We start from the raw sequence: 27,295 nt of genomic DNA, 5'->3' as shown, positions 1-27,295 counted from the left end.
TTTGTTTGCACAATATGCGTGTAGATACAGGATAACCGCTGTTAAAGTTTGTGTCAATTGATGAACTACTCTCTTGACCTACCAAATACCAGCGCTAGCTAGATGCTTTTTGCTATTGTTTATGGTCATTGAAATGATATATTTTCGGCACCATTGCACTTTATTGCCTCTGATTTTGCTTGTATATAGTCAATCCTTGTGCATATATGTGGCGTTGTTATTCCATGTTAAGTAAGCTGTGACAGCCATGAAACTGAAGTCAAATTCCATGTATGTGCAAACTTACATGACCAATAAAATCTGATTCTGATTCTTCTGATTCTGAAAGAAGTATGGCTGTTATAGATGGCATTCCCCTCATCACATTTTCTTTTTTATATCTTATACATCCATATAATTTTTTTATTTTTTTTTACGTGATGATGCTGGTCGTGTGGCTTGGGTCCTGAACTGTTCTGGTGGCGTCTGGACACTGCTTGGCATCCTGCGCATCATATTCTTCATAACTTTTATAAGTCCATAATAATTCTGTTTATCCTCTTTCAATGTTGTATTCTGCAAATTGTGCAAACACAGCATCCATTGCATGTTGTCCATCTTGGGGGAGAGATCCCTCCTCTGTTGCTCTCCCTAAGGTTTCTTCCTAATTTTTTGTCCCCTGTTAATGTTTTTTTTTTGTTTTGTTTTTTTAGGGAGTTGTTCCTTATCCGATGAGCAGGTCTAAGGACAGGATGTTGTGTTGCTGTTAAGCCGACTGAGGCAAATTTGTAATTCATGATATTGGGCTATACAAATAAAATTGACTTGATTTGACCTGACCTGTGGACCTGTTTGAAAATGCATTCCATTCCAGAAATTACTTGTGCCCATTATTGGATCCTCTGATGAAGCTACATGTTGGAGCTTGCCGGGTTAATTCGGTCCATTACTTGGTGCTTATTCCCAGTTTGTGGATGAGAGAACCTCACTCTATCATTAATACTGCTGTTCATGTGATTCATCGCACGCCATCAGAGCACATACATTTTGTTGGACATTTTCAAAGAGCATGAAGATACAAATTAGTTGGGTGAAGTGGTGGAGAGTGTACCCATATAGGAAAGAGTGGTGAATGGGGTGGACTTCAGTGGGCCTGTTAGTGAAGGGAACAAAGGTGATGAGGAGATGATGTTTCCATTTCCTTGGTCAGTGGCACAGAAAGAAGTATTAACCCTAACATGCATGTCTTTTTAATGGTGGGAGGAAACCGAAGCACCTGAAGGAAACCCACGCAGACACGGGGAGAACATGCGAACTCCACACAGAAAGGACCTGGGATGGCCTGGGGTTTGAACCCAGGACCTTCTTGCTGTGAGGCAACAGTGCTAAACGCTGGGCCACTGGAATGTGGAAGGACAGATGATGGTGGTTTTGCAAAAAGGATGGAAATGGCTGTGGTGAATACATATTTAATGAAGAGGGAGGAACACAGGGTGAAGGATAAGAGTGGATGAAGGTGCACACAGGCGGACTATATCTTATGCAGGAGGAACAATCTGAAAGAGATTGGAGACTGCAAGGTGGTGATGGGGAGGACATAGCTAGGCAGCATCGGATGGTGGTCTGTAGGGTGACTTTGGAGATCAAGAAGAGGAAGCAAGTGAATACAGAGTCAAGGATCAAATGGTGGAAGTTGAAGAAAGAAGATTGTTGTGTGGAGTTCAGGGAGGAGTTAAGACAGGCACTGGTGGAAGAGTTGCCAGCTGGCTGGGTAAGCACTGCAGCAATAGTGAGGGAGACATTTAAGAAGGTACTTGGTTTGTCATCTGGACAGAGGAAGGAAGACAAGGAGACTTGTTGGTGGAATGAGGAAGTACAGCAAAGTATACAGAGGAAGAGGTTGGCAAAGAAGAAGCAGGATAGACAGATGAAGAAAGTAGACAGCAGTATAAGGAAATGTGGTGTAAAGTGAAGAGAGAGGTGGCAAAGGAAAAGGCATATGGTGAGTTGTATGAGAGGTTGGACTCTAAGGAAGGAGGAAAGGACTTGTACCGACTGGCTTGACAGAGGGACCGAGCTAGGAAGGATGTACAGCAGGTTAGGGCAATCAAGGATAGAGATGGAAATGTTCTGACAAGCGAGGAGAGTGTGTTGAGAAGGTGGAAGGAGTACTTTGAGGGGATGAAGAATGAAGAAAATGAGAGTGAGAAGGTTGAATGATGTGGGGATAGTGGCGTAAGAAGTATGGTTGATTAGCAAGGAGGAAGTGAAGGCCGCTATGAAGCAGATGAAGAGTGGAAAGGTGGTTGGTCCAGACGATATATATACCTGTGGAGGCATGGAGGTGTTTAGGAGAGATGGCAGTGGAGTTTTTAACTAGATTGTTTAACACAATCTTGGAAAGTGAGAGGATGCCTGAGGAGTGGAGAAGAAGTATAATGGTACCGATTTCCAAAAATAAGGGTGATGTACAGAGCTGTAGTAACTGCAGAGGTATAAAGTTGATCAGCCACAGCATGAAGATATAGGAAAGACTAGTAAACGCCAGGTTAAGAGGAGAGGTGATGATTAGTGAGCAGCAGTATGGTTTCATGCCACGAAGGAGCACTACAGATGCGATGTTTGCTTTAAGAATGTTGATGGAGAAGTGTAGAGAAGGCCAGAAGGAGTTACATTGTGTCTTTGTGGATTTAGTAAAAGCGTATGACAAGGTACTGAGAAAGGAGGTGTGGCATTGTATGAGGAAGTCAGGAGTGGCAGAGAAGTATGTAAGAGTGGTGCAGGATTATGTATGAGGGCAGTGTGACAGTGGTGAGGTGTATGAGTGGAATGACAGATAGTTTCAGGGTGGATGTGGGATTACATCAAGGACCGGCTCTGAGCCCTTTCTTGTTTGCAATGCTGATAAGTTGACAGATGAGATCAGGCAGGAGTTTCCTTGGACTATGATGTTCGTGGTTGACATTATGATCCGTAGTGAGGGTAAGGAGAAGGTTGAGGAGAGCCTAGAGAGGTGGAGGTATGCACTGGAGAGAGAAGGAATGAAAGCCAGTAGGCACAAGACGGAGTACATATGCATGAATGAGAGGGAGGACAGCAGAATGGTGAGGATGCAAGGAGTAGAGGTGATAAGGTGGATGAGTTCAAATACTTGGGATCAACTGTTCAAAGTAATGGGGAGTGCAGAAAGAGAGTGCAGGAAGGATGGAGAAGAGTGTCAGGGGTGTTTTGTGACAAAAAGGTACATGTAACAGTTAAGGGGAAGGTTTACAAGATGGTAGTGGGACCAGCTATGTTATATGGTTTGGAGATGTGGCACTGATGAAAAAACAGGAGATGGAGCTGGAGGTGGCAGAGTTGAAGATAATAAGATTTTCGTTGGGAGTGATGAAGAAGGACAGGATTAGGAATGAGTATATTAGAGAGATAGCTCAGGTTGAACAGTTTGAAGACAAAGCAAAAGAGGCAAGATTGAGATGGTTTGGATATGAAGAGATGGTGGGTATAGTGGGAGGATACTGAAGATGGAGCTGCCAGACAAGAAGAAAAGAGGAAGGCCAAGGAGGAGGCTTATGGATGTGGTGAGGCAGGACATGCAGGTGGCCTGCTTGACAGAGCAAGATGCAGAGGACTGGAGGAGATGGAAATGGATGATCTGCTGTGGTGATCCCTAATGGAAGCAGATCCAAGTAGTACTTGGTAGTAGTAGATGAGGATACAATTAACTGAATTTGTTTCAATATTCAAGATTACAAAGATAAATGATAGTTTGCACAGATAAATGTGCATGTGTACCTTCCAGGACATTTGAAGAGATTATTTCATTACTCTGTGTGATATGGTTATTATATCCAGTGTGGTGTGATGATTTTAAATGGGCATTGATAAAATGTGTTTATGTGTCTCAAAAAAAATGGAGAAACAGATTCTTAGTTACTGTGTGCTATGGAAATTTCGGTGCTCTAAAACTCTCAAAATATTCCTATTGTATTTTGAAATGAGAACACTGATTAGGTCATTCATCTCATTGTTTCCTATCATAGTGTGTGTGCAGAGCTGTTATTTAACATTTCAGAATTGATTCCACTCTTTGTGGCTCCCTTACAACACAAAGGGATTTCCACACAGAATCAAAGGTCAAACAATGCAGCTTATTCTTCGGTAGTGCAGAAATGGTCTTAAACACACACACACACAGCTTCAAAGTATTTCTCAGTATCCCAGATAAATTAAAATGCTAAAATGCTGGTATTTCTCTCACCCTCCCCTTCGTCCTGCCAGCCCAATCTTTACTATTGATAGAACATTGTTATACACACACACACACACACACACACACACACACACACACACACACACACACACACACACACACACACACACACACACACAACTTGTTTTCGGAAACCATCAATGGTGTTGTTAAAAGTGCTCAACAAATGAGGAGCGGAATATCAAGATAGATGTAGGAAAAAAACTGATTACACTTTATTTTAGGGGGTCGGAAATTAACTAGTAATAAAGTGGTAATTATCACATAATTTCTTAGCAATAAGTAATTTGGGTTAAGGTTAGGGTCAAGGTTAGGGTTAGGACTAGCTGTAAAATTACCTGAAAAGCTACCACCGTATTATTAGAAAATTACAATGTACTTTCAACCTTATTTCTAAGAAATTATGTGATAATTATGACCTTATTACTAGCTAATTTCCGACCCCCTAAAATAAAGTGCTACCAAAAAAACTAATTGATAGCAGTACAAGCCTGTTTCATGTGCCATGCACTCATCAGCTGTCAATTTTTGAATTTGTGACAGCTGATGATTGCTTATGGCATGAAACAGGCTTGTACTGTCTCATAAAGAATTTACTTGACTCACTGGATTATTTTGCTCCTTATTTGTTGAGCACTTTCCCTACCGTTGTTTCTTTTAATCTTTTAACAGTTATATATATATAAATCCAGTGATTCAAGTAAATTCTTTAATGGACAGTATAAGCCTGTTTCATGCCATAAGCAATCATCAGCTGTTGCTTATGGCATGAATCAGGCAGACTTTGTCATTTCACCTCATGTAATTGCGCACATGAAGTGAAATGAAATACCGTTTCCCACAGCAATGCAACATACAGACAAAAACACATTTAAGAACAAGAACACACATGTTCAAACTAACATATGTTTATCCAAACCAAACCACAAAACAAAACTGTCCATGGGAGCAAACGCCAACCAGGATGACCGTTGGAACTGTCAGTCTGCATGGGCCAGCAGCCAGCCCAGCCTGCCCTGATTACAGCCTGCCCCCCGTGCACAACTCCAGGCAGGGGCCGTGGTCCCTGTGGCAACTGGACAAAGCAGACCAAGCCCTCCCAGCTTATCCAGCATCAGCTGTCCCAGCAAGACACCGCTGACACACCTCCCCACACTCCACACAACGACATCAAAAACACCAGTCGATTCCAGGTGAGGCCACCGCCAGACCGCCCTCGGTGTTATCAGAACTGCTGGTCTTAGCCTGCCCTGCTTCCACGTCCTGTCAGACCACTCTCGGTGTTACCTCCTCGGGTGCAGCTCCGGGCAAGGCCATGGTCCCTTGGCCCACAGCGCAGCAGGCCAAGCTCTCTCAGCCGATCCAGTGCCAGCTCTCCCAGTCAACAAACGAACACAAAAATTTAGACGCAGACATGGACAAAGACACTGCATAGATGGCACTGGGTGAGGCCACCGCAAGTGTGAATTTGCGCCACCATCTTCGATGAAACGGGCTTATACTGTCCATTAAAGAATTTACTTGAATCGCTGGATTATTTTGCTCCTTATTGTCCCTACTGTTGAGTGTTTCATTTAACGAAATTATATGTGTGTGTGTGTGTGTGTGTGTGTGTGTGTACACTTTATATTACTTTTGATTTCATTTTACACTCGTATTATCATTAACATTAGATTCATTTTCTTAAATTTTGTATTCCTGGGAATATGAGAACTGACTCGGTTAAAAAAAACAGTTGCTTTTACTAATTTATGTCTATCTGCTGCTGTTCTCTCTCTCTCTCTCTCTCCCCCCCCCAGGTGCTGGAGGATGGTCTCCTCTGAAGTCAGACAGATACCAATGGTTGGAGGTGGACCTGGGGGGGCGGACCCAAATCACCGCCATTGCCACGCAGGGTCGCTACGGCAGCTCTGATTGGCTGACAGACTACTTTCTGATGTTCAGTGACACGGGACACAACTGGAAACAGTACCGGCAGGAGGACAGCATAGGGGTGAGTTTATGTAATTAACAGTACGGTTGAAATAGATCCTGTACAAACAGCGCCCTTTGAAAAAGTCCTGACAGAAACACAGCTCGGAGAGTCTAATGCAATAAACAGGAGCTACCAATAAAACAACACCAGTAGAAAGACAGAGTGGGTGTGAGTCTACTGGAGTAACTGTTACTAAACACAGCATTGTTTCAACAGTACTACACCACTACAGACATGAGCACAGTACAGGGATGGGCCAGTGAAATACCAATATCATAATATTGTATGGTTAACTATCAGAATCAATTTATATTTGAGACACCACTCAGAGACACACTATAGGGAATAAATCTAATAAATTAATAGCCCCTTAAAACAGTCCTAACAGGAAGACAATACATGGGTGAGTCAATGCAATAAAACAGGACGGTTGAAATACAACCTTAACAAATGAAAGCCTTTGAAACTGACTGAAAGGCAGAACAGTGGAAAGTCAAATGGAATAAATGTTATCAAAAACCATTAACTTAAAGCAGTAAACAAGAAGACAACATATGGGTATGTTTATGTACGAAATAGTACTGTTGAAACAAAACCTTTTTAAAAAGTACCTTTACAAGCAGTGCCAACACTAAAACAATAAGATGAATAGTACCAAAACCAGTACTGTCATAAACCAGTGCCATTACAACCAGTACAGACAGGCAGAGAGCACAGGGTCTACAGTAGATGCGGATGCACCGCAGATGGAAAGGGGCCCCATGAGACAGACCACAGCTTTTTGGTGGCAGAGAGGCAGGCAACACGGTGACTGCTCCCCCAGACGCGGTGCGAGCCCAGCCCAACTGACCCAGTTGTCCAGGGGTGCTTCTACAGCCATCAAAAACACAAGTCCAAACTATTGAATCAGAATTGAAAATGATGAAACAATATAACTGTAGCTAACTGTAAATTGAGAGAAATTCAAAAGGTTGGTAGAAGATGTAATAAAGGCACAAGGTTAGCGAGTAAATTCCAGTGAATGATGCGTCAAGTCAAGTCAATGTTATTTTAAAAAAAATTGACTAGTCAGCTTATATTTGAAAATGAGTGAAGGGGCTGGGGGAGGTGGATCACTCACTTCTGATTACAAGGCTTTAACATTCTTTTTTTTTATTTCATTACGTAGATAAGTCCCAACTGGTCGACTCTAAATCAGCATTGTCCTTGCAAGGTTCAAGGCTGAACAGTAGATGGCATGTTGAGCCATTTTAAACCCCTGAAATGCAGATTTTTATAAATTTGGCAAGAAATATCAATTTTAACTGCAGTATTGATGTGTTTCATCACTCTATAGTCATATCATTCTGTTTACAGCTCAAAAAACACGTTTAAGGGATGGCCGGTTTGAATCCCCGTGTTACCTTTGGCTTGGTCAGGCATTCTTACAGACAGTTGGCAGTGTCTGCGGGTGGGAAGCCAGATGTGGGTATGTGTCCTGGTCGCTACACTAGCGCCTCCTCTGGTTGGTCGGGGTGCCTTTTCCGGGGGGGGGGACTGGGGGGGGAATAGCGTGATCCTCCCACGTGCTATGTCCCCCTGGTGAAACTCCTCACTGTCAGGTGAAAAGAAACGGCTGGCAACTCCACGTGTATCAGAGGAGGCATGTGGTAGTCTGCAGCCCTCCCTGGATCGGCAGAGAGGGTGACATAGCATCCAGGATGGCTCAGAAGAGTGGGGTAATTGGCTGGATATAATTGGGGAGAAAAAGAGGGAGGGAAAAAAAAGAATTGAAGGGGCGGTGTAGGTATCGAATCTGCTCGGGGTTCTGCATGGAGGAGTATTTCCTCTCAATACAGGACACAATTGGGGAGAAAAGGGGTGGGGGGGGCACGTTTAAGTGTTTAGTACCTCTTCAAACAGAGAATGACCTCCAGATAACATATAAGTGTCACAGTCTGGTATAAAGGGGTTTATTGTTTGTTAAATATACATCAAAATTATGACTCCAACATAACAGTGAACACCACTGAAGCCGATGGTTCATATTCCTTGAATACAAAGCCCATTTTACAATACTGCCTCAGTCAAACTCACAGTGGGCCTTGGCTTGAGCAGCAGTGGTTTATGACAACCGATCCAGCCTGCAATGGAAAATGCACATTGGGAGCCTTTATCTGGTTGCTGATAAAGAAAAAAAGAACAAATGAAAGGAACCTTGGCAGCTCTCTGCTGACTGGGCAGATCAACTGCCAACCACTTTAGTCTTTGCTGATGGAGATGGAGGAAGAGAAGCAGGCATGCATCACCCTGCTGGCTGAAACCATGTGGTCCAGTCTGTTCTGCTCCTGACACTAAAATCAATTTCGGAAAGAAGCGGAAGAAGAGGAAAAAGGGCAAGACGAAGAAAAAAAACTTTGTATAAATAATACCTGTCTAAGCTAAATTACCTTGGTATAGTTGATGAGGGCAGTACTCTGGGTAAAAAAAAATAATCAGAAACTTCAAACAGAACTCTATAGTGAAGACATCTCCAAAAGCATATTCAGTGAAAGTGGACATGTTAGGAAAAAATGATTCTGGTTTCATCACCTCATTTACTTTGCCTAGCAGAGTAAAGGAAGCTATGATTTGTGAGAAGAGGGGTGTTCTGGACTCTGTTACTCATTGTTTAAGTTGAAACCTTTATTCTGTCGATGGACTTTTATTTTGGAGTACTCCCTTCACAACCGGCAAATTGTAATCAGGAAGTGGTATACCATCTTACCAGTGTGTTGTGTGTGCCGCAGAAGGTTATCTGGCAACCTTGTTTCTTACATCTTGATACACGCAATGTTTATAAGTATTTCAGATTATGTGGCCTATATTTACCACAGCATTACAAAGTCTATCCCATTCATTTTTTGTTTTATCTGTAGTATGTTATGCCGTGTTGGTTTGTGCTAGCTTGCTGTGTGTTAGCATGTTCCCTTTCGCTAGTCGTATGCTACGTTATACCTATATGTATTTTGGCTGGTCTACAGCTCTTATTTCGTGCACTGAGGCACTCCTATTGTACTTTGATAGGTCTTATGTGTTCATTTTGTGTACGTACTTTGTAGTACCTTCAATTTTGTAACTGCGGTGTTGTGTTTGTATATTTCCGTTTCACCTTTTGGCAAGTAAACATCATAAACTTCACTCTGCCTCCTGAAATGATTGATTGCCGAAAAGTTTAGGTGACCAGATAGTTGGGTTATTGCTCAGATCCTCCGAGACCAGTACAGTGAAAAGCCGGCATATCATCAAGCCGTAATAAGGGAGTGGCTGGATAAGAGACTGAAGGACCGTCATACAGGCATTGAGCAAGCCTCCGAGACACCCTCCCCTGATGTCCTCACTTCAGCGAGCCCACACTTCTTTTCTCACCATGGCAGAGGGAGGCGCACATGCTAAATTGCTAGAAAGATGTGCCACAGAAGAGGACCTCCACTCATTACGTTCTCGTTCCTCGTTCCCCGTTCCAAAGCACGAGCCAAGGCAGAGGCAGGTATCTCCACGATGGCCTATGCTCAGAGGGAGATGGAACTTAAACTACAGAAGGCCCGTCTGGAAGCTGACCTAGCAGTGGAAAAGGTCCGCATAGAAGCCACCCTAGGGGCTCTTCAAGTAGAAAAGGAAACAGACGCTGCACGGATTGAAGCAGAAATACTGGAGTCAGGTTTGATGGACGAAGACCATCAGTCACGTAGCAGTAGAGTCTGTAATCATCTCTCGACCCAGACACGATTTCAGCGCATAGAATACTATGTACTGGACCAAGCCAGTCTGAAGTCCAACCCATTCAGCTCACATGCCTCACCCTATAATGAGCTCCAAGTCACGCCCAGCAGCCTGCTACATCCATCCCACTCTACAGACCCCTTCCCGTAAAAATGGAGCCGCTCTGGCAGAATGACGGAGGAGCGGACAAGAGAGATCAACAACAACCCCTCAGTGATCCTAATAATAACCAGAACAGAGCGGTCAGCCCAGGCACCCCTGACACCTCCACCACCAATGACCTCATCAGGTTTCTTGCACGGAGCCAGTTGGTGACTTCGGGGTTGACCAATTTCGATGACAAGCCAGAGAATTACTGGGCGTGGAAGTCCACCTTCAACAGAGCCATCACAGGCCTGTGCCTGTTAGCGGGAGAAGAACTTGATCTTCTCATCAAATGGCTCGGCAAGGAGTCTTCGGAACGGGCACGGAGACTCAAAGCAGTCAACATCAGGCACCCTCAGGTCAGATTGATGATGGCTTGGCAGAGACTGGAAGAATACTACGGCTCACCTGAGGCAATCGAAAGGGCTCTCTTCAATAAACTTGAAGACTTTCTGAAGGTGATGCACAAAGACCCATAAAAGCTCCGCGACCTGGGTGACCTGCTCCTAGAAGTGGAATCCGCAAAGAGGGATGGCTACTTACCTGGACACCTCCAGAGGTGTGGCTCCCATCGTCAACAAACTTCCATACAATCTTCAGGATAAATGTGCATCATTTGGATCCACGTACAAGCAACAAAACAATGTGGCCTTCCCTTCATTCACTGTGTTTGCTGACTTTATCCGCAGGGAAGCCAGAGTAAAAACAGACCCCAGCTTGAACCTCCCACCATACCACACAGCACCTGAAAGGAATGAGAGGTCAGACAGACAAGGGAAGACAGCTATATCAGTACACAAGATGCAAGTGTCTCCTACAGAGAAAACTGAAGATCAAAAGTAAGATATTGACCCTGGAAAACACTGCCCCGTCCACAATAAACCCCACCCACTGCGGAAATGTAGAGGCTTCAGGGAGAAGACTCTAGAAGAGCGAAAACAGTTCCTCAAAGACCATCACATATGCTTCAGGTGCTGCTCCTCCACAACCCACCTTGCTAGAGACTGCGATATAGAAGTGGACTGCAACGAATGTGGCAGCGACTGTCACACCTCGGTAATCCACCCAGGTCTGGCTCCCTGAAAGTCCAAGTCGTCTCCTCCCGCTTCAGAGAACGGCGGGGAGGGAGATCAAATGGACAACCAGGAAGTCACCTCCAACTGCACTGAAGTATGTGGAGAAGGAATGAGTCTTAGAGCATGTTCGAAGATCTGCCTAGTCAAAGTTTATCCTGAAGGATGTCAGGGGGAGTCCAGAAGGATGTATGCCATCCTGGACGAGCAGAGTAACCGTTCCTTGGCAACACCAGATTTCTTCAGCATCTTCAAGGTAACGAGTAGTCCATCGCCCTACACACTCAAGACATGTGCAGGACTCAAGGAGACAGCCGGCAGAAAGGCCTGGGGCTACATTGTGGAGTCAGCAGACGAGAAGGTCAGTTTCCCTCTCCCCACACTACTTGAATGCGATCAGGTCCCAAACAACCGGTCGGAGATCCCAACTCCCAATGTTGCTCGCCACCGCAGGCACCTGAAAAGGATTGCAGACGAGATCCCACCCCTGGACCCGGACGCAGGCATACTCCTGTTGCTTGGCAGAGACATTCTGAGAGTACACAAAGTCGGGAGCCAGATAAACGGTCCTCATGATGCCCCATTCGCCCAAAGACTGGATCTTGGATGGGTCATCATTGGCGATGTGTGCCTTGGAGGAGCACACAAGCCACCTCACGTCAGGACTTTCAAGACCTCCATTCTGGAAAGTGGATGCCCCAGCTTTCTCAGCCCATGCAGCAGCCAGATCCGGGTGAAAGAGACATTTGCCCGCAGCTACCCGGCGTCAGCTGCCCTAGACAGCGCACAGAAGACGCTCGACGGAGATAACCTGTGTCAGTCGGTCTTCCTTCACACAGCCAGCGACCACAAGCTTGCTCCTTCGATAGATGACCTGAGATTCCTGCAGATCATGGACAATGAGTATCGCCAAGATGAGTCTAAAAGCTGGGTCGTACCCATACCCTTCCTGTCACCACGGAAACGGCTGCCCAACAACAGGGAGTACGCCCAAAGCCGTTTCAACTCTCTCCGCCGCACTCTAGACAAGCAGCCACAGACGAAAGCCCACTATGTAGAGTTCGTCGAGAAGATGCTTACCAACAAACATGCAGAGATCACTCCACCCCTACAGGAGGGCCAGGAGTGTTGGTATCTCCCATCATTTGGAGTCTACCACCCAAAGAAGCCAGACCAAATCCGTGTGGTTTTTGACTCCAGCGCACCTTATGAGGGAGTCTCTCTCAACAACGTGCTCTTCAAGAGCCCCGATCTCAACAATAGCCTTTTGGGGGTGCTCATGAGATTTCAGAATGAACCTGTTGCCGTCACTGCTGACATTCAGCACATGTTCCACTGTTTCATAGTACGTGGAGACCACAGGGGCTTCCTCCGCTTACTGTGGTTCCGCAATAACGACCCCAACAGCGACATTGTGGACTACAGGATGCGCGTCCATGTCTTTGGCAACAGCCCATCTCCTGCAGTCGCCATATACGGCCTGAGGAGAGCGGCCAAGGAGGAAGAAGAGAACTTTGGTAGCGACGTGAGAAGGTTCATCGAACGGGAGTTCTATGTAGAAGATGCACTGAAGTCTTTCCCTACTGAAGCAGAAGCCATCAGTGTCCTCGGACGTGCCCAAAGGATGCTTGCAGAGTCGAACCTCAGGCTGCATAAAATAGCCTCCAACAGACCTGCTGTGATAGAAGCATTCCCTCTGGAAGATCGTGCTAAGGATATCAAGGACCTCAACCTTGTTACTGATGACCTTCCCCTTCAAAACATGTTGACTCAACTGTCACTTCCAAGTCCTTTCTCTAAGTGTTTTCAAAGCTCCACAGATTAGTGAGAGCAGCTTATTTGTCTGTTAGTGGAGTTACTGAATCAGTCACAAGTCATAAGAGGACTTTCCTTTCAGCTTATGAGGGATGAGGATATGAGAAGGAGAGCTACTCCTGTTTTTCTTCTCTCACTTCTTTTTTATGTATCTGTCTCTTTTCAGCTTAGCCAAGGATTGTTACTGTTCATCCTTTACTTCTGTCTTTCTTATCTTCTATCCCTCTCTCTGGTGCTTTTTCACTCTCCCGCTGTCTCTTTTCATTTGTTTATCTCCCTCTCCTCTCTCTCTCTGTCTCTCTCTCCTCTTTTTCTTCACTCCTCTCTGCTCTCTCTTCGCTCAAACTTCTGTCTACCTTCACTTTTTACTCTATTTCTCTCTTTTCTCTACCTCTCTGTCTGCCCCCATCACCTTTGTCACATTTTCTTCTTCCAGACTTGTCTCGAAGACCCTATTTCTTTTTTCTCTGTCCTCCTCCTTCACTTTCTCTCTTCCTCTGTCACTGCATCCACCCCTCTTTCTGTTTATCTCTCTTCTTTTCTTCCATATGTCCTCTCTTTCGGTCTCTCTCCCCCCTCTCTCTCTCTCACATTTTCTCTCCTTGCCTTTCTTTCTTAACTCAGGTGGTATTTCTGCACTCGCTCCTCAAGTGCTTGTCTCTCCTCAGCAGGAAACAGAGTCATTTGTTGAGCTTAACGCTCAGCTGCTCAGCCCTGCAGAGCGCTGAGGAGGGAGCTCAGCTACAGGAGAAACTTACACTCTGCATGGCAAACAAGAAAAGCAGACGCTTTAGGGGAAATGTTCTGCTATCACATAGACACATGAACACATGAGAGCATAGCCTCACTCTCATGTAGACACCGACATGCAGTGTTGCTCTCTGACAAATTGTTCAGACAAAAACACTTGCATGCAAGCACAATTACAGTCATACATATACAGTGCATCTGGAAAGTATTCACACCCCTTCACTTTCCCCACATTTTGTTATGTTACAGCCTAATTACAAAATGGATTAAATTCCTTTTTTTCTCATCAATCTACACACAATACCCCATAATGACAAAGTGAAATAGGTTTTGTAGAAATTTTTGCAAATTTATTAAAAATAAAAAACTGAAATGTTGCATGTACATAAGTATTCACACCCTTTGCTATGACACTCAAAATTGAGCTCAGGTTCATCCTGTTTCCACTGATCATCCTTGAGATGTTTCTACATCTTGATTGGAGTCCACCTGTAGTAAATTCAATTGATTGGACATGATTTAGAAAGGCACACACCTGTCTATATAAGGTCCCACTGTTGACAGTGCATGTCAGAGCAGAAACCAAGCCATGAAATCACAGGAATTGTCTGTGGACCTCCGAGACAGGATTGTATCGAGGCACAGATCTGGGGAAAGGTACAAAAACATTTCTACAGCTTGGAAGGTCCCGAAGAGCTCTTTCTTCCTGATGTTGCCATCACTCGGGATTGCTACATCGATCATTACTGCTGTCTTCTGTTAGGTGTCAAACGCCACAATGTCTGGTTGGTTAGCCTGCACCTGCTTGTCAGTCTGGAAGTTGATGTCCCACAGGATATTAGCCCTGCCATTCTCAACATTCTCATTGTGTACTCTGTGTGAGTCATGTGTTTGGGTCTCCCTGCTGTGTGTAGAGGAGCTCCATTCTTTTTTCCTGGGTGCTTGGTTTGTGGCAACGTTTGGGGGAGGATGCTTTACATGCTTCTGCATTCACTGCTGCCCAGGATCAACTTTTTATGCATTGTTTTGTTAACACTAACGCTGTTTTGGCTGCTGTTGCCACCTACTGCCTATCCGTTGATTGCTGTGCTTAAGGTTTATCCCATTCTTTCCTGAAAAGGTTTAATTATGTGAATTTTTTTTCCCCATCCAAAGAGTCTAAGGGTACAGCAACTGGAGTAACCAAGCAAAAAGGGCAAGTGTTAGAGAAGTAACCAAGAGACAAGTTTCACTGTTCACAGGATCACACAGCTTCTGGGCTGAAATGGGAGAAACTCTCCAGAGATCATCAATCCCTTCAGTCACTGTAAAGATTCAACCTCTTTGGAAGAAAGCCACTTCAGAAAAGGCCAAAATTAAGTCATGTCAGGAGTTTGGTGGAAGCCAACTGACAAAATTGGAGGCCTTTTTTGATGTCCTGTTCATGGATATCCATGGAACTGGCTTTATTTACTCGCAATGATGCAAACACAGCTCTCTCTTCTGGAGTATATAGATTGATAACTCCATCTCTAAGTCTGACATGAGGTCTCTCCGTCTGACACAGGATGTGAGTCCCAGTCTCTACTGAATACTGTGGATTAACACTTTAATTAGGTGTTTAACTTTCACTCCGCTGGGGCTACACCAGTTGACCTGCATGTCAACTAGAAAGGAACGAAGGATGCATTTAGAGTAGGTAGCTGGCTTGAGAGAGAGAGAGTGAAGTAGAGAGAGAAAGAGATCGCTCGGACACTGAAATAGCAATTCAGCTGTGACGAGAGAGAGAGAGCAAGTGAGCGAGAGAGAAGGAACAAGATCCCTCCTGTATGAGGCCATTCCAAACATGAGTGAAAGAGAACATATACTATATCCCTAATTTTCCATGTAACTGAGGATCCATCCACAAGAAAAATGGCTGTGACTACCCTGCATGCTCTGCTTCAACAGATGGTTCACGATTTTAGCTTTTAGCTTCTGCAGCTCGAGTCTGAAGAAGGTAAAAGACAACATGTTCCCTCAGTAGTCTGCTTGATTACACATAATAAGAAGCTAAACGGACTCAATTATTAATTTATGTTGATCTTTTGACAGAAATAAGGGAGGAAGTCTTCCAGGGTCTTCTTATTTGATTTTGTGGTTGTTTTGAATAACAGAACCAGTAATGAAAATGATAAATACAAAGAAAAGCTGGATGGATGGATAGACATGTAAATGGACAGATCGCTGTCTGTCTGTGTTTGTTCTGCTTATGTTTTGTTTGTCAAAGCCACTTCAAGCCTTTTCCTGGTAATAGTAATGCAGACATGCAGGCAAGTAGACAGATGGCTAGACAGTTAGCTAACATGCTGTTGTTTCTGTTTTATTCGAGGCCTTTCCCGGTAACACTAATGCAGACAGCGTGGTTCAGTACAAGCTCCAGCAGCCAGTGATAGCTCGCTATCTCCGTCTGATCCCGCTGGACTGGAATCCAAATGGACGGATCGGACTCAGGCTGGAAACATATGGCTGTCTTTACAGTAAGTCCTCTTTTCTTCATTAAACTGACTCTGAAGGGTATTTTCTCCTCTCGGTTTAAAGACTGAGGCTTTCATTACAGCAAGGGAAAATTGGAATGGTGTTTAAAGATGTGTGTTGTGACTGACTGAGTGGTTAAGAGTTGAGTTGATATTCAATGAGGAATCTCTGTACAGGTTGGAATCCTGCTCACAATGTTGCTCAAGTATTAATAAAATGGCTGCCACATTGTTTTGCTTCTGTCTCTTTTGGGTTATAGAGTTGTCTGTGGGGGTCAAAACATGATCCCCTTGTCAAGGTGTGAATTAGTCTGTTTTGATGTTCCATTATATGTCTTGTGTTAAATTCCATATTTGATGTTCCACAAAGTCAAGTTCATCATATCGTATGTGTAAACTTACCTTGCTTTGTGAGTGATTGTTTTTGTGTATGTATGGTTGGATGGATGGAAAGGTCAAGTCAGTTTTATTTGTATAGCCCAATATCACAAAATACAAATTTGCCTCAAGGGGCTTTACAGCAACACAACATCCTGTCCTTAGACCCTCGCATCGAATAAGGAGCAACTCGCTAAAAAAAAACCTTTAACAGGGAGAAAAAATAGGAAGAAACCTCAGGGAGAGCAACAGAGGAGGGATCTCTCTCCCAAGACGGGCAGCGTGAAATGGTTGTGTTTACACAATTTACAGACTACAACATTGAAAGAGGATAACAGAATCATAATGGAATTATAAGATATATGAAGAACATGATGAGGAGGATGCCAAGCAGTGTCCAGATGTCACCGGAATAGCACAGGACCCAAGCCACGCGACCACCATCACCATGTAAAAAAAAAAAAAAAAAAAAAAATTTAATCACACATCTTAGTGAGAGAAGGATATAACATTAAAACAGGATAACAAAACTACATGGATTTACAAGATATATAAAAAGAAAATGTGATGAGGGGGCTGCCAAGCAGTGTCCAGGTGGTGACCACATCTCCACGGAGACCTGGGAGAAGGACAGACTGCACGTGCACACAATGGAGACTTGCATCACACCATTCACACACAGAAAAAGAGAAAGGAGAAGACATCATTCAGAGAGAGAGAGAAAAGATGTGTGTGGGTGTGTGCGTCAGCTGTAAAAATGGTGTGATTGGGTAATGTTAGCACAGTCCTCTTTTTTTTCTTTTTTTTCTCCTCTCATATTCCACAAAACATTCAAAATTCCCACCGCAGCCTGGTATCAAAACAGCATTATTTAACATGTGTCACATCATTCTCACTTCAGCCTAAAGAAAATCACTGATCTTTCAGTTTAATTTGTTCATGTGTTCTGTTTGTTGGATTTTTATGAACCCAGCTAACACTATCCACATTATTGGCTTGACTGGACCAACCCTACAAACCCAAATGTCGATGACTGACTGATCAGTTTGACACAATTGGACCGCTGGATCAGGTGATCAAAGACATCACTGAAGTTGCATGATTGGTCAGTCGACCCATAACGTCACTGAAGTTACACGATTGGTCAGCCGACCAACGTCACTGAAGTTACACCACTGGTTTGGCCGAGCGCCGAGAGGCATGAGAGAGAACGCACATTGAAAGCACCCCGCATAACAATCACTGACGAATTCATACTCTTCAGTGAATTCGACTTTTTTTTTTTTAAATTCTGATTTTTCCCTTTTTTCTCCCAATTTAGTGGCCAATCGATCCCTATTTTAGTTCAAACACCCACCCTCGCACTGCATGCGTTCGCCAACGGCATCTCTCCGGCCGGAGTCTCGAAGGAGACGCCTCCCCATTTTCGTGACGAGGCGACTCCAGGCCAAACCACTGTTTTTTCCGACACAGACGCATTCACGTGACGAACACAAGCCGACTCCGCCCACCTCCCGAAGACAGCGTTGCCAATGATTGCTGCTTCATCGAGTCCGGCCATAGTCGGATCTGACGAGACCGGGGCGCGAACCCCGGTCCCCAGTGGGCAACTGCATCGACACAAAGTCGATGCTTAGACCGCTACACCACCACGGACCGTGATTTCGGTTTTTGCGGCTGCTATATATATTCTTTTCGCCTGTGTGAGTCTTAGAAAAATGAGAGATATCCACAGATAGAAACAGATGAAAGAGGAGGAGAAGCTAAGATATAATTAGAATAGTTATAATTACAATTTTTTTTAAAAATTTATTTCTGATTTTTTCCCTTTTTTCTCCCAATTTAGTGGCCAATTGATCCCTATTTTAATTCAAACACCCACGCTCGTATTGCATGCGTTCGCCAACTGCATCTCTCCAGCCGGCAGTCTCGAAGGAGACGCCTCCCCACTTTCGTGACAAGGCGAATCCAAGCCGAACCACTGTTTTTCCGACACACACAGAGACGCATTCACATGACGAACACAAGCCGACTCCGACTCCGCCCCCCTCCCGAAGACAGCGTTGCCAATGATTGCTGCTTCATCGAGTCCGGCCATAGTCGGATCTGACGAGACCGGGGCGCGAACCCCAGTCCCCAGTGGGCAACTGCATCGACACCAAGCCGATGCTTAGACCGCTACGCCACCGCGGACTTATAATTACAATTATAATAACTTCTCTTTGGGCGTCCGGGTAGCGTGGCGGTCCATTCTGTTACCTACCAACATGGGGATCGCCAGTTCGAATCCCTGTGTTACCTCCGGCTTGATCGGGCATCCCTACAGACACAATTGACTGTGTCTGCGGGTGGGAAACAAGATGTGGGTATGAGTCCTGGTCACTGGACTAGTGCCTCCTCTGGTCGGTCCGGGGTGCCTTTTCAGGGGGGAGGGGGAACTGGGGGAATAGTGTGATCCTCCGACGAGCTATGTCCCCCTGGCAAAACTCTTAACTGTCAGGTGAAAAGCGGCTGGCGACTCCACATGTATCGGAGGAGGCCTGTGGTAGTCTGCAGCCCTCCGTGGATCGGCAGAGGGGGTGGAGGGGGTAACATGTTTTTATATTCATATGTGTCACATATTTTATATTGTATTTTAAGCTTGTGCAGCACTTTGGTTCAACTGTGGTCGTTTTAAATGTGCTATGAACCTGACTTGACTTGACTTGGAGCAGTGACTGGGACGCCTTGGAAAGTAGGGTAATTGGCCAAGTACAATTGGGGAGAAAAGGGGGGGGGGATAATAACTTCTCTTTGAACTCAAACATCCTAACATATGAGTGGAAGTATTGTTTTTGCAACTGCATTTATAACTTTTTTTTTTTACTCAAACGTAGCTTAACCAGTCATGTGATATGCTGCTTCAGTACACTTTAACAACAAATAATACTGGAACCACTACAGAAACTACTGTTGCTACCACTACAATTGCAAATGAACATTTAATATCCATGAATTAACATTATAAACACTACCACTGACTATCCCTCTAACATACTGGCCACAGTGTTGAACATTGCCCTTACACGGTTCAGCCATATACTAGGTTTTGACCTAGTCTTGTTTTTATTTGGTGATAAGAACACGTTTTCTGTTCATCAACTTCCATTTTTCAAATTCTGTAAAATGAAAGATTTGCAGTGTCAGTCCTACTTAAACACAATGAAAACAAATACTAATGAGATGCGTCATGTAACGGGGGCAGTCCTATGGTGTTCTATGCTGGTCAGCCTGCTGCACGCCCGTCACTCTCATCATTAGCTCTGCGTTGTGTTCTAGTTGGGTGGGGCCCCAGGTGTTGTGGGGGGGCCTCAGTCTCTCATCATCATCATGATCAAGGAAGGAGGGGGGACACACAGGACTCTATTTGGCCCACCTTGCCATTTATTTTGGTTTCAAACCCTTCGACAAACGTCCAGTCCTCCAGCGGGAGCGGTGTTTCTTACGGACGTGGGGGTCGAAGTTCAACCACTGCCCGGACTTCACTCGTGTGCGTTAGAAGGAGAAACCATCCACGGGACTCCGATGTAAGAAAGGATAAACACGTATTTTATCCCACAGCTTGCAGTATCTTCTTACAGGGATACTCAAGGTTACGTTCTCCTCAACCAGCAAAACTGTCCTACCGTAAGAAACACGTGTGGCTCGGCTCGATTGCTGCTTGAGACTCCTCCCACAAAACAAAAATGGCCTCTCCCGCGTTCCCTCTTCCGTGTACCCACAAGACCTCTCTCTTAAAGCGACAGTACATGTATATGACGGTCGTTGAAAAACATACATAAAAGTAAATAATGACATAAAATAAAATGTAGTAAACACAAATAACAGCACACAGAAAGGATTTGGTGATATTTCATACTCAAACAAAATAAAATAAAAACATTAATTTTAACCTGGTTACATTCACCCCTCCTGAAATTCACCAACATCCTGACAGCAGGATAAAAAGAGAAAGAGGAAAGGAAAAGTCCATCACTGACTACTGGCACAAGTGAAAAGAAGGACCTAGTCCTCCAGTCAACTTAGGAGCTACCTCGGTTACGAGGTCCAGAAAATAATGAGGTTGATCAAGTCTCAGAATTCCCTTAGATCAATGTGACGCCTGATACGCCACACCATGCACTTGGCCCAAAACAACCCTGTCTGATAGACACCTAATAACTCACATTAAACTAGTTTGAATGACTCCAACCTCCATCAAAGTTCAAACCCTCACATTCCGTAGAAATGGCATCTGAGCCATAGATTCTATTAACCTGTTCACTGACCTCACCACCCTCCCTGTGCGTGTCCTAACCCGACCATCGCTCTCTACTTGTGTGCGTGAGACAGTGCGAGCTGCAACATCTGTATCGAGTGAGGGTGGTGCCCCTGTGTGCGAATCAGTGTGAGATATAACACCCACATCGAGTGAGTGTGATGCCTCTATGTGTGGTGCATGTGTGTTGTGTGGTGCGTGTGTGTTGGGTGGAGACTGAGCAGTGGCCCCCACAGGACTGACTACCAGACTAGACGGAATGAACTCTTCCGCTTCTGCCCACTCAGATCTAGGCGAGTCTCCAAGTGATGAGACTGCAAGCCCCACTGCATCCCCTGAGACCGTCAGGCCATCTGCACTGTCCTCCTCATCGGACTCTGCGCAGTCAAGCAACTGACTGGTTGTACTGGACTCCTCACCCTGATCTAACTCAGGAAGGGGCAAGAAGTTGACCTCCAACAAACGGTTCCTGTGCACCACTCTGGTGTGCCCCTCTGCATCCTGAATCTTGTAGACGTGGATATTGGGGTTGACACCGACAACCGTGTACACTCCGTTCTCCCATTTGTCAGCCAACTTTCTCTTCCCTCGCTCACTCTGGTTCGCAACCAAAACACGATCCCCGACAGACAGGACAGTGCCTTTGGCGTGTCTGTTGTACTGTCGTGCCTGATGCTGCTGCTCAGCCGTGGAGTGCTTCTGAGCGATCTCCATTGCACTCCTTAGACAGGAAAGCAGAGACTGAGCATAAGAGTCATAGTCAACAACGTGAGGATCATGCAAAACCTGCCTGAACATAACATCCACCGGCAGTCTTGGGACACGCCCATACATCAGGAAGAAAGGTGCATAACCCGTGGTCTCGTGAACAGTGGCATTGTACGCGAGCGTGAGAGAATGGATCTGCTGAGGCCACTGTTGCTTCTGCTGAAGCGGAAGGGAACGGAGCATATTCCCCATCGTGCGATTAAAACGCTCTGTCCCGCCATTACCCATAGGATGGTAGGCCGTCGTGTGGGACTTCGCTACACCCGCCAACTTGAGAAGCTCTGCAATCAGGTTACTCTCAAAGTTTGTGCCCTGGTCAGAATGTATTCTCTCTGGAAACCCGTAAACACAGAATACATGATCCCAGAGTTTCTTGGCGACCTGCTTCGCTGTCTGATTGGTGCAGGGGAACGCGTGAGCAAGCTTAGTGAAGTGGTCAGTAACCACTAAGACATCGACTGACCGCTGCTTACTGTCCTCAGCGGACCAGAAATCCATACACACAAGCTGCATCGGTGCGGAAGTTTTAATGCTCTCCAGGGGCGCGCAAGCAGCTGGCTCTGGGGTCTTCCCAAACACACATCTCCGACAGCATCTGACATATGCTCTGATATCCCTCTCCATGTCAGGCCAATAAAAACGCTGCCTTGCAAGAGAGAGAGTACGGTCCTGGCCCTAATGACCAGCGTGATCGTGGATGCCAGACAGTGCCTTGTCTTTCAGACTCAGAGGTAAAACATACTGAGACCTCCTCTGCTTGGACACTGGGTCCTTTGTCACCCTGTACAAGACACCATCATTGACTTCCAACTTCTCCCACTGTTTCAACAGCCTGAGGACCTTCTGGTCAGCACCATGCCTCTCACGTCTCGATGGCCGCTTCCGAACAGCGACAAAGGGCAACACCTTGGAGATGCAGGGGTCCTGCTCCTGACTCAACCTGAGCTCCTCGGTGGATAACATTGGCAGTGTATCCTGACCACCCGACAGATGCTGAACGTGCTGGACCAAACTGAGTGCTGTGAATACTGATGCATCAGGCCAGTCACATTTGGCTTGACAAAAAGCCCTGACCTCAGCTGCATCACAAGCAAACCCAGATCGCGCACTACTCACTGTTTGGGACTGGCAACTGAGTCTGAAAACATCCTGCACAGAGTCCCCCTCAACCCCGTCGGCTTCCTGAACAAGGGCCGGGTAGGGCTCCCTAAGTAGCCTCTGACTGACGGGCTTGGAAAAAGGGTCGCGACTCAAGGCATCCGCCACCACGTTTTTCTTCCCTGGCAGGTGTTTGAGATCGAAAGTGTAAGACGCCAACTTAGACACCCAGCGGATCTCACACGCGTCAAGCTTCGGCTTCGTTAGGAGATAAGTCAGCGGATTATTATCTGTCCAAACGGTGAAGCTTTGACCCTTCAGCCAGTGGCTGAACTTTTCACAAACACTCCACTTCAGCGCCATGAACTCCAGTCTATGAGCTGGATACTTCCGCTGTGAGGCACTGAGGGACTTGCTTGCAAAACCAACAGGTCTGGCCTTGGACTCTCCTCGGGGCACTTGAGACAGCACCTATCCGAGTCACGGCACCAATGTAACGGGGGCAGTCCTATGGTGTTCTGTGCTGGTCAGCCTGCTGCACGCCCGTCACTCTCATCATTAGCTCTGCGTTGTGTTCTAGTTGGGTGGGGCCCCAGGTGTTGTGGGGGGGCCTCAGTCTCTCATCATCATCATGATCAAGGAAGGAGGGGGGACACACAGGACTCTATTTGGCCCACCTTGCCATTTATTTTGGTTTCAAACCCTTCGACAAACGTCCAGTCCTCCAGCGGGAGCGGTGTTTCTTACGGACGTGGGGGTCGAAGTTCAACCACTGCCCGGACTTCACTCGTGTGCGTTAGAAGGAGAAACCATCCACGGGACTCCGATGTAAGAAAGGATAAACACGTATTTTATCCCACAGCTTGCAGTATCTTCTTACAGGGATACTCAAGGTTACGTTCTCCTCAACCAGCAAAACTGTCCTACCGTAAGAAACACGTGTGGCTCGGCTCGATTGCTGCTTGAGACTCCTCCCACAAAACAAAAATGGCCTCTCCCGCGTTCCCTCTTCCGTGTACCCACAAGACCTCTCTCTTAAAGCGACAGTACATGTATATGACGGTCGTTGAAAAACATACATAAAAGTAAATAATGACATAAAATAAAATGTAGTAAACACAAATAACAGCACACAGACAGGATTTGGTGATATTTCATACTCAAACAAAATAAAATAAAAACATTAATTTTAACCTGGTTACAGTCACATATTTCACAAGGTTTTTATTCCATCAGAGAAGAACAAATTGTGTTACCAGGTTTATTTGCTCATCTTCTGTGTGTTGTGTGTGTGTTCTGTGGTTCTGTGTGTTGTGAAAAATTTAATTTTTTCACAACAGATATGTAATATCACCACCACCATGAAAGTAAGAACATATCACACTGTTATCCTGTCAGACACAACAATTTTCATGCAAATACACATACATATAACAGCAACATATTCTGGCTGAAAAAGTTTTTTTTTCTTTTTCTTTTTTTTGTGCTACACAGCATCCCTTGTGGGGTAGCACTTCGTTCAGGCATCTAAAATAAAAACACATATATATGTATATATATATATTCAGGGCATCACCTTGCATATGTCATCTGTTTTTATTTTAGCTATAAGACATAGTGTTATCAGTTTAATTGGTATAATGTTGTTTTCATCACAACTGTTCTCAGAACGGCTTAGGGTGATCATGTCCCACACAAGATAACATACAATCTAAATACAATCTAAATATAACTCCTCCTCATCTACACCACCCTCGAATCAAATGAGGCATTACAGCTTTGCCATGGATCCATATGTAAATGTATATGCTGTTCATGGTAGAAAAATACTGAATTTATGTTATTAAAAAAGAGAGCCACAGTTACATGTACACCAAGTATATGTTGAAATACACCAATCACATTGATGTATATCTAAATGGTAATATTACTTTGCTCATATTGTTGGCATTGGGGTGGTGGTGTGTATGTGTGTCTTCCTCAAGCTCAGGTCCTCTATCAGAGGCCTGGAAGTTTGACAGTTCTGTACAGTATCTTAACTGTTCCTGGACTGTACTCTTCTGGACAGAGACCTTGGATGTTGGTCCTGGAACCTGCTGGAGCCACTCTCCCAGTTTGGGGGTTGCAGCCCCTAGTGCTCCTATTATCACAGGGACCACTTTGGACTTTATTTTCCACATCCGTTCTAGTTCTTCCTTCAGCCCTAGGTACTTCTGTCTTTTCAAGCTCCTTTTTTCTGATGTTGCTGTCAGCCAGAATTGCCGTATCTACTACTGCTCTCTTCTGCTCCCGATCAGCCACCACTATGTCTGGTTGCTTGGCCAGCACCTGCTTGTCCGTCTGGAACATGAAGTCCCATAGGACCTTAGCTCTACTTTTCTCAACCACCTTTGGTGGGGTTTCCCATCTCTGCTTAGAGACCTCCAGTCTGTATTGGGCACAGATGTTCCTTTACACTATCCCAGCCACTTGGCTATGTCTCTCCATGTATGCTGTCCCAGCCTTTATCTTACACCCTGCAACTATGTGCTCACTACAGTCTAAGGGGCATCTTTGCACAGCATGCACCTTAGACCCTTTCTACTGTGGTAGACCCTTGCCTCTATGGATCTGGTGTTGAGTTGAGTGCCTTCTCTTGTGCTGCCACGATCAGAGCCTCTGTGCTGTCCTTTAGACCAACCTTGTCTAGCCACTGGTAGGATTTTTTTAATGTCAGCCACTGTCAGACTCTGACACTTGCCAACCCCCCCCCCCTTCAGTGCTTGTACACTCTCAGGGTGCTGGACTTCGAGTGGAATCCTCTGTGCATTGTGAGGAGTTTTTGTGTCTTAACATATGTGGCTTCTATTTCCTGCTGTGGCCAGCTTATTATCCCAGCATGGTATCTGATGACTGCCCTACCAGTCATCAGATACCAAGCTGGGTACATGTTGATGGCTTGGATCTTATTCTTACCATTGATCTGGCTTCTCAGGACCTGTCTTACTCTCTGGAGATATTAGGCTGTGGCTTACCTCCTTGCTTTCTTGTCATGGCCCCCATTGTCCCGTGTGATACCCAGGTACTTGTAATGGTCCTGTATGTCTTGCTGCATGCTCAATAATCCAGGTAAGAAAATCAAAAAAGGTTGAATCGGTTCTTCTGGATACAACTTTTATTGACAGATACGTTTCATCACTCATCTAAGTGACATCTTCACTCTAAACTGAGTGCAGATATCCCCACCCTTATAAACAATACAGTTGCATAACGACCGAACCAACGATCAGTGTCATATGCAAATATGAGTATGACCATTTAGAGTTTCAGTGGCCATGTGTACTATTCAGAGGATTTGGGAATCTTTACAATCACAGCATTGTGTGATGGCAACAGATGCATAACAACAGTTATGCAACTGTATTGTTTATAAGGGTGGGGATACCTGCACTCAGTTTAGAGTGAAGATGTCACTTAGTTGAGTGATGAAACGTATCTGTCAATAAAAGTTGTATCCAAATGAACTGATTCAACCTTCTTTGATGTCCGTATGTTTGCAATCTGGCCTTCTGGTAGCTCTGCCCCTTCAGTCCTGATCACCTTCCCTCTCTTTATCACCATTTAGCCACATTGTCCAGTCCAAATGACATCCCAATGTCATTGTTGTATATTCTGATGAGGTGGATCAGTGAATTGATGTCTCGTGCACTCTTGGCATACAGCTTGATGTCATCCATGTAAAGGTGGTGACTGCTGGTTACCCCACTTCTGAACTTGTATCCATATCCGATCTTTGTGGTGATCTGACTGAGGGGGTTCAGGCCTATGCAGAACAGCAGCAGGGATAGTGCATCATCTTTGTATATGCCGCAATTGATGGTCACTTGTGCGATGGCCTTGGAGTTAGCCTCTGGTACCCTTTTTACATCAAAATTAGCGTGCATAAGCGGGGTTTTTTAAACGCGGGTAAACCCGCTAAAAATAGGCAATTGACTCCTTTCACAGTGCCAGCAGACTCGAGTCTTTCTGCCAGCAGACAAGTTTGCCTTTCTTTTTTTTTCTTCTGTAGTGTCATCTTTGACGTCATGATGTTCGTGATGTCACGAACGCACCAGAAAACAGGGAAGTAAACAGTAGAAAGCAGCATGGAAGCCAGAGAGATCGTGGTTAACATTAGTTTTCTATATCTTGTACTTCAGTCTCTCTTTCAAACCGTACAAACTCAACACAGACTGAACGATGTTCAAGCGCTGCTTGAACGAAGATGTACCCACAAACAATAAATGTTTTTTCTCAGTTGCTGATGCGATTTTATGATGTGTGGACAATGGCGCTACGTCATCGCGCAAATTAGTGTGTCCACTCGGATGTCACATTTACATCAATGCTGATCCGAGGTAGAGCCGGTAAATACCCATGACTACTGCAGAGTCATTTGACCCGGGAGTGAATGCCGATTGTACCCTTTTGCATTGACCACCAAAGATGGATGTTAGTGGGTGTTAGCAGGTTTTTTGGCCAGTGTGAAAG

The 27,295-nt window shown here is 45.1% G+C and overlaps 1 protein-coding gene across 1 annotated transcript in view; it reads left to right on the top strand.

Moving 5' to 3' along the window:
* The first annotated feature begins 6,173 nt into the window (after nucleotides 1-6,173).
* Nucleotides 6,174-27,295, top strand: part of LOC130123787 (contactin-associated protein-like 4) — a 137,361-nt gene continuing 116,239 nt past the window's right edge. The window contains exons 1-2 of the mRNA XM_056293077.1: nucleotides 6,174-6,245; nucleotides 16,101-16,248. Of these exons, the coding sequence (XP_056149052.1) occupies nucleotides 6,189-6,245; nucleotides 16,101-16,248 (205 nt within the window). The 5' untranslated portion in view covers nucleotides 6,174-6,188. The remainder of the gene's footprint in view (nucleotides 6,246-16,100; nucleotides 16,249-27,295) is intronic.

Source organism: Lampris incognitus, chromosome 14 (assembly GCF_029633865.1).
Source record: "Lampris incognitus isolate fLamInc1 chromosome 14, fLamInc1.hap2, whole genome shotgun sequence".
In the NCBI taxonomy this organism is placed as follows: Eukaryota; Metazoa; Chordata; class Actinopteri; order Lampriformes; family Lampridae; genus Lampris; species Lampris incognitus.
This window is presented reverse-complemented; position numbering and strand designations above follow the sequence as displayed.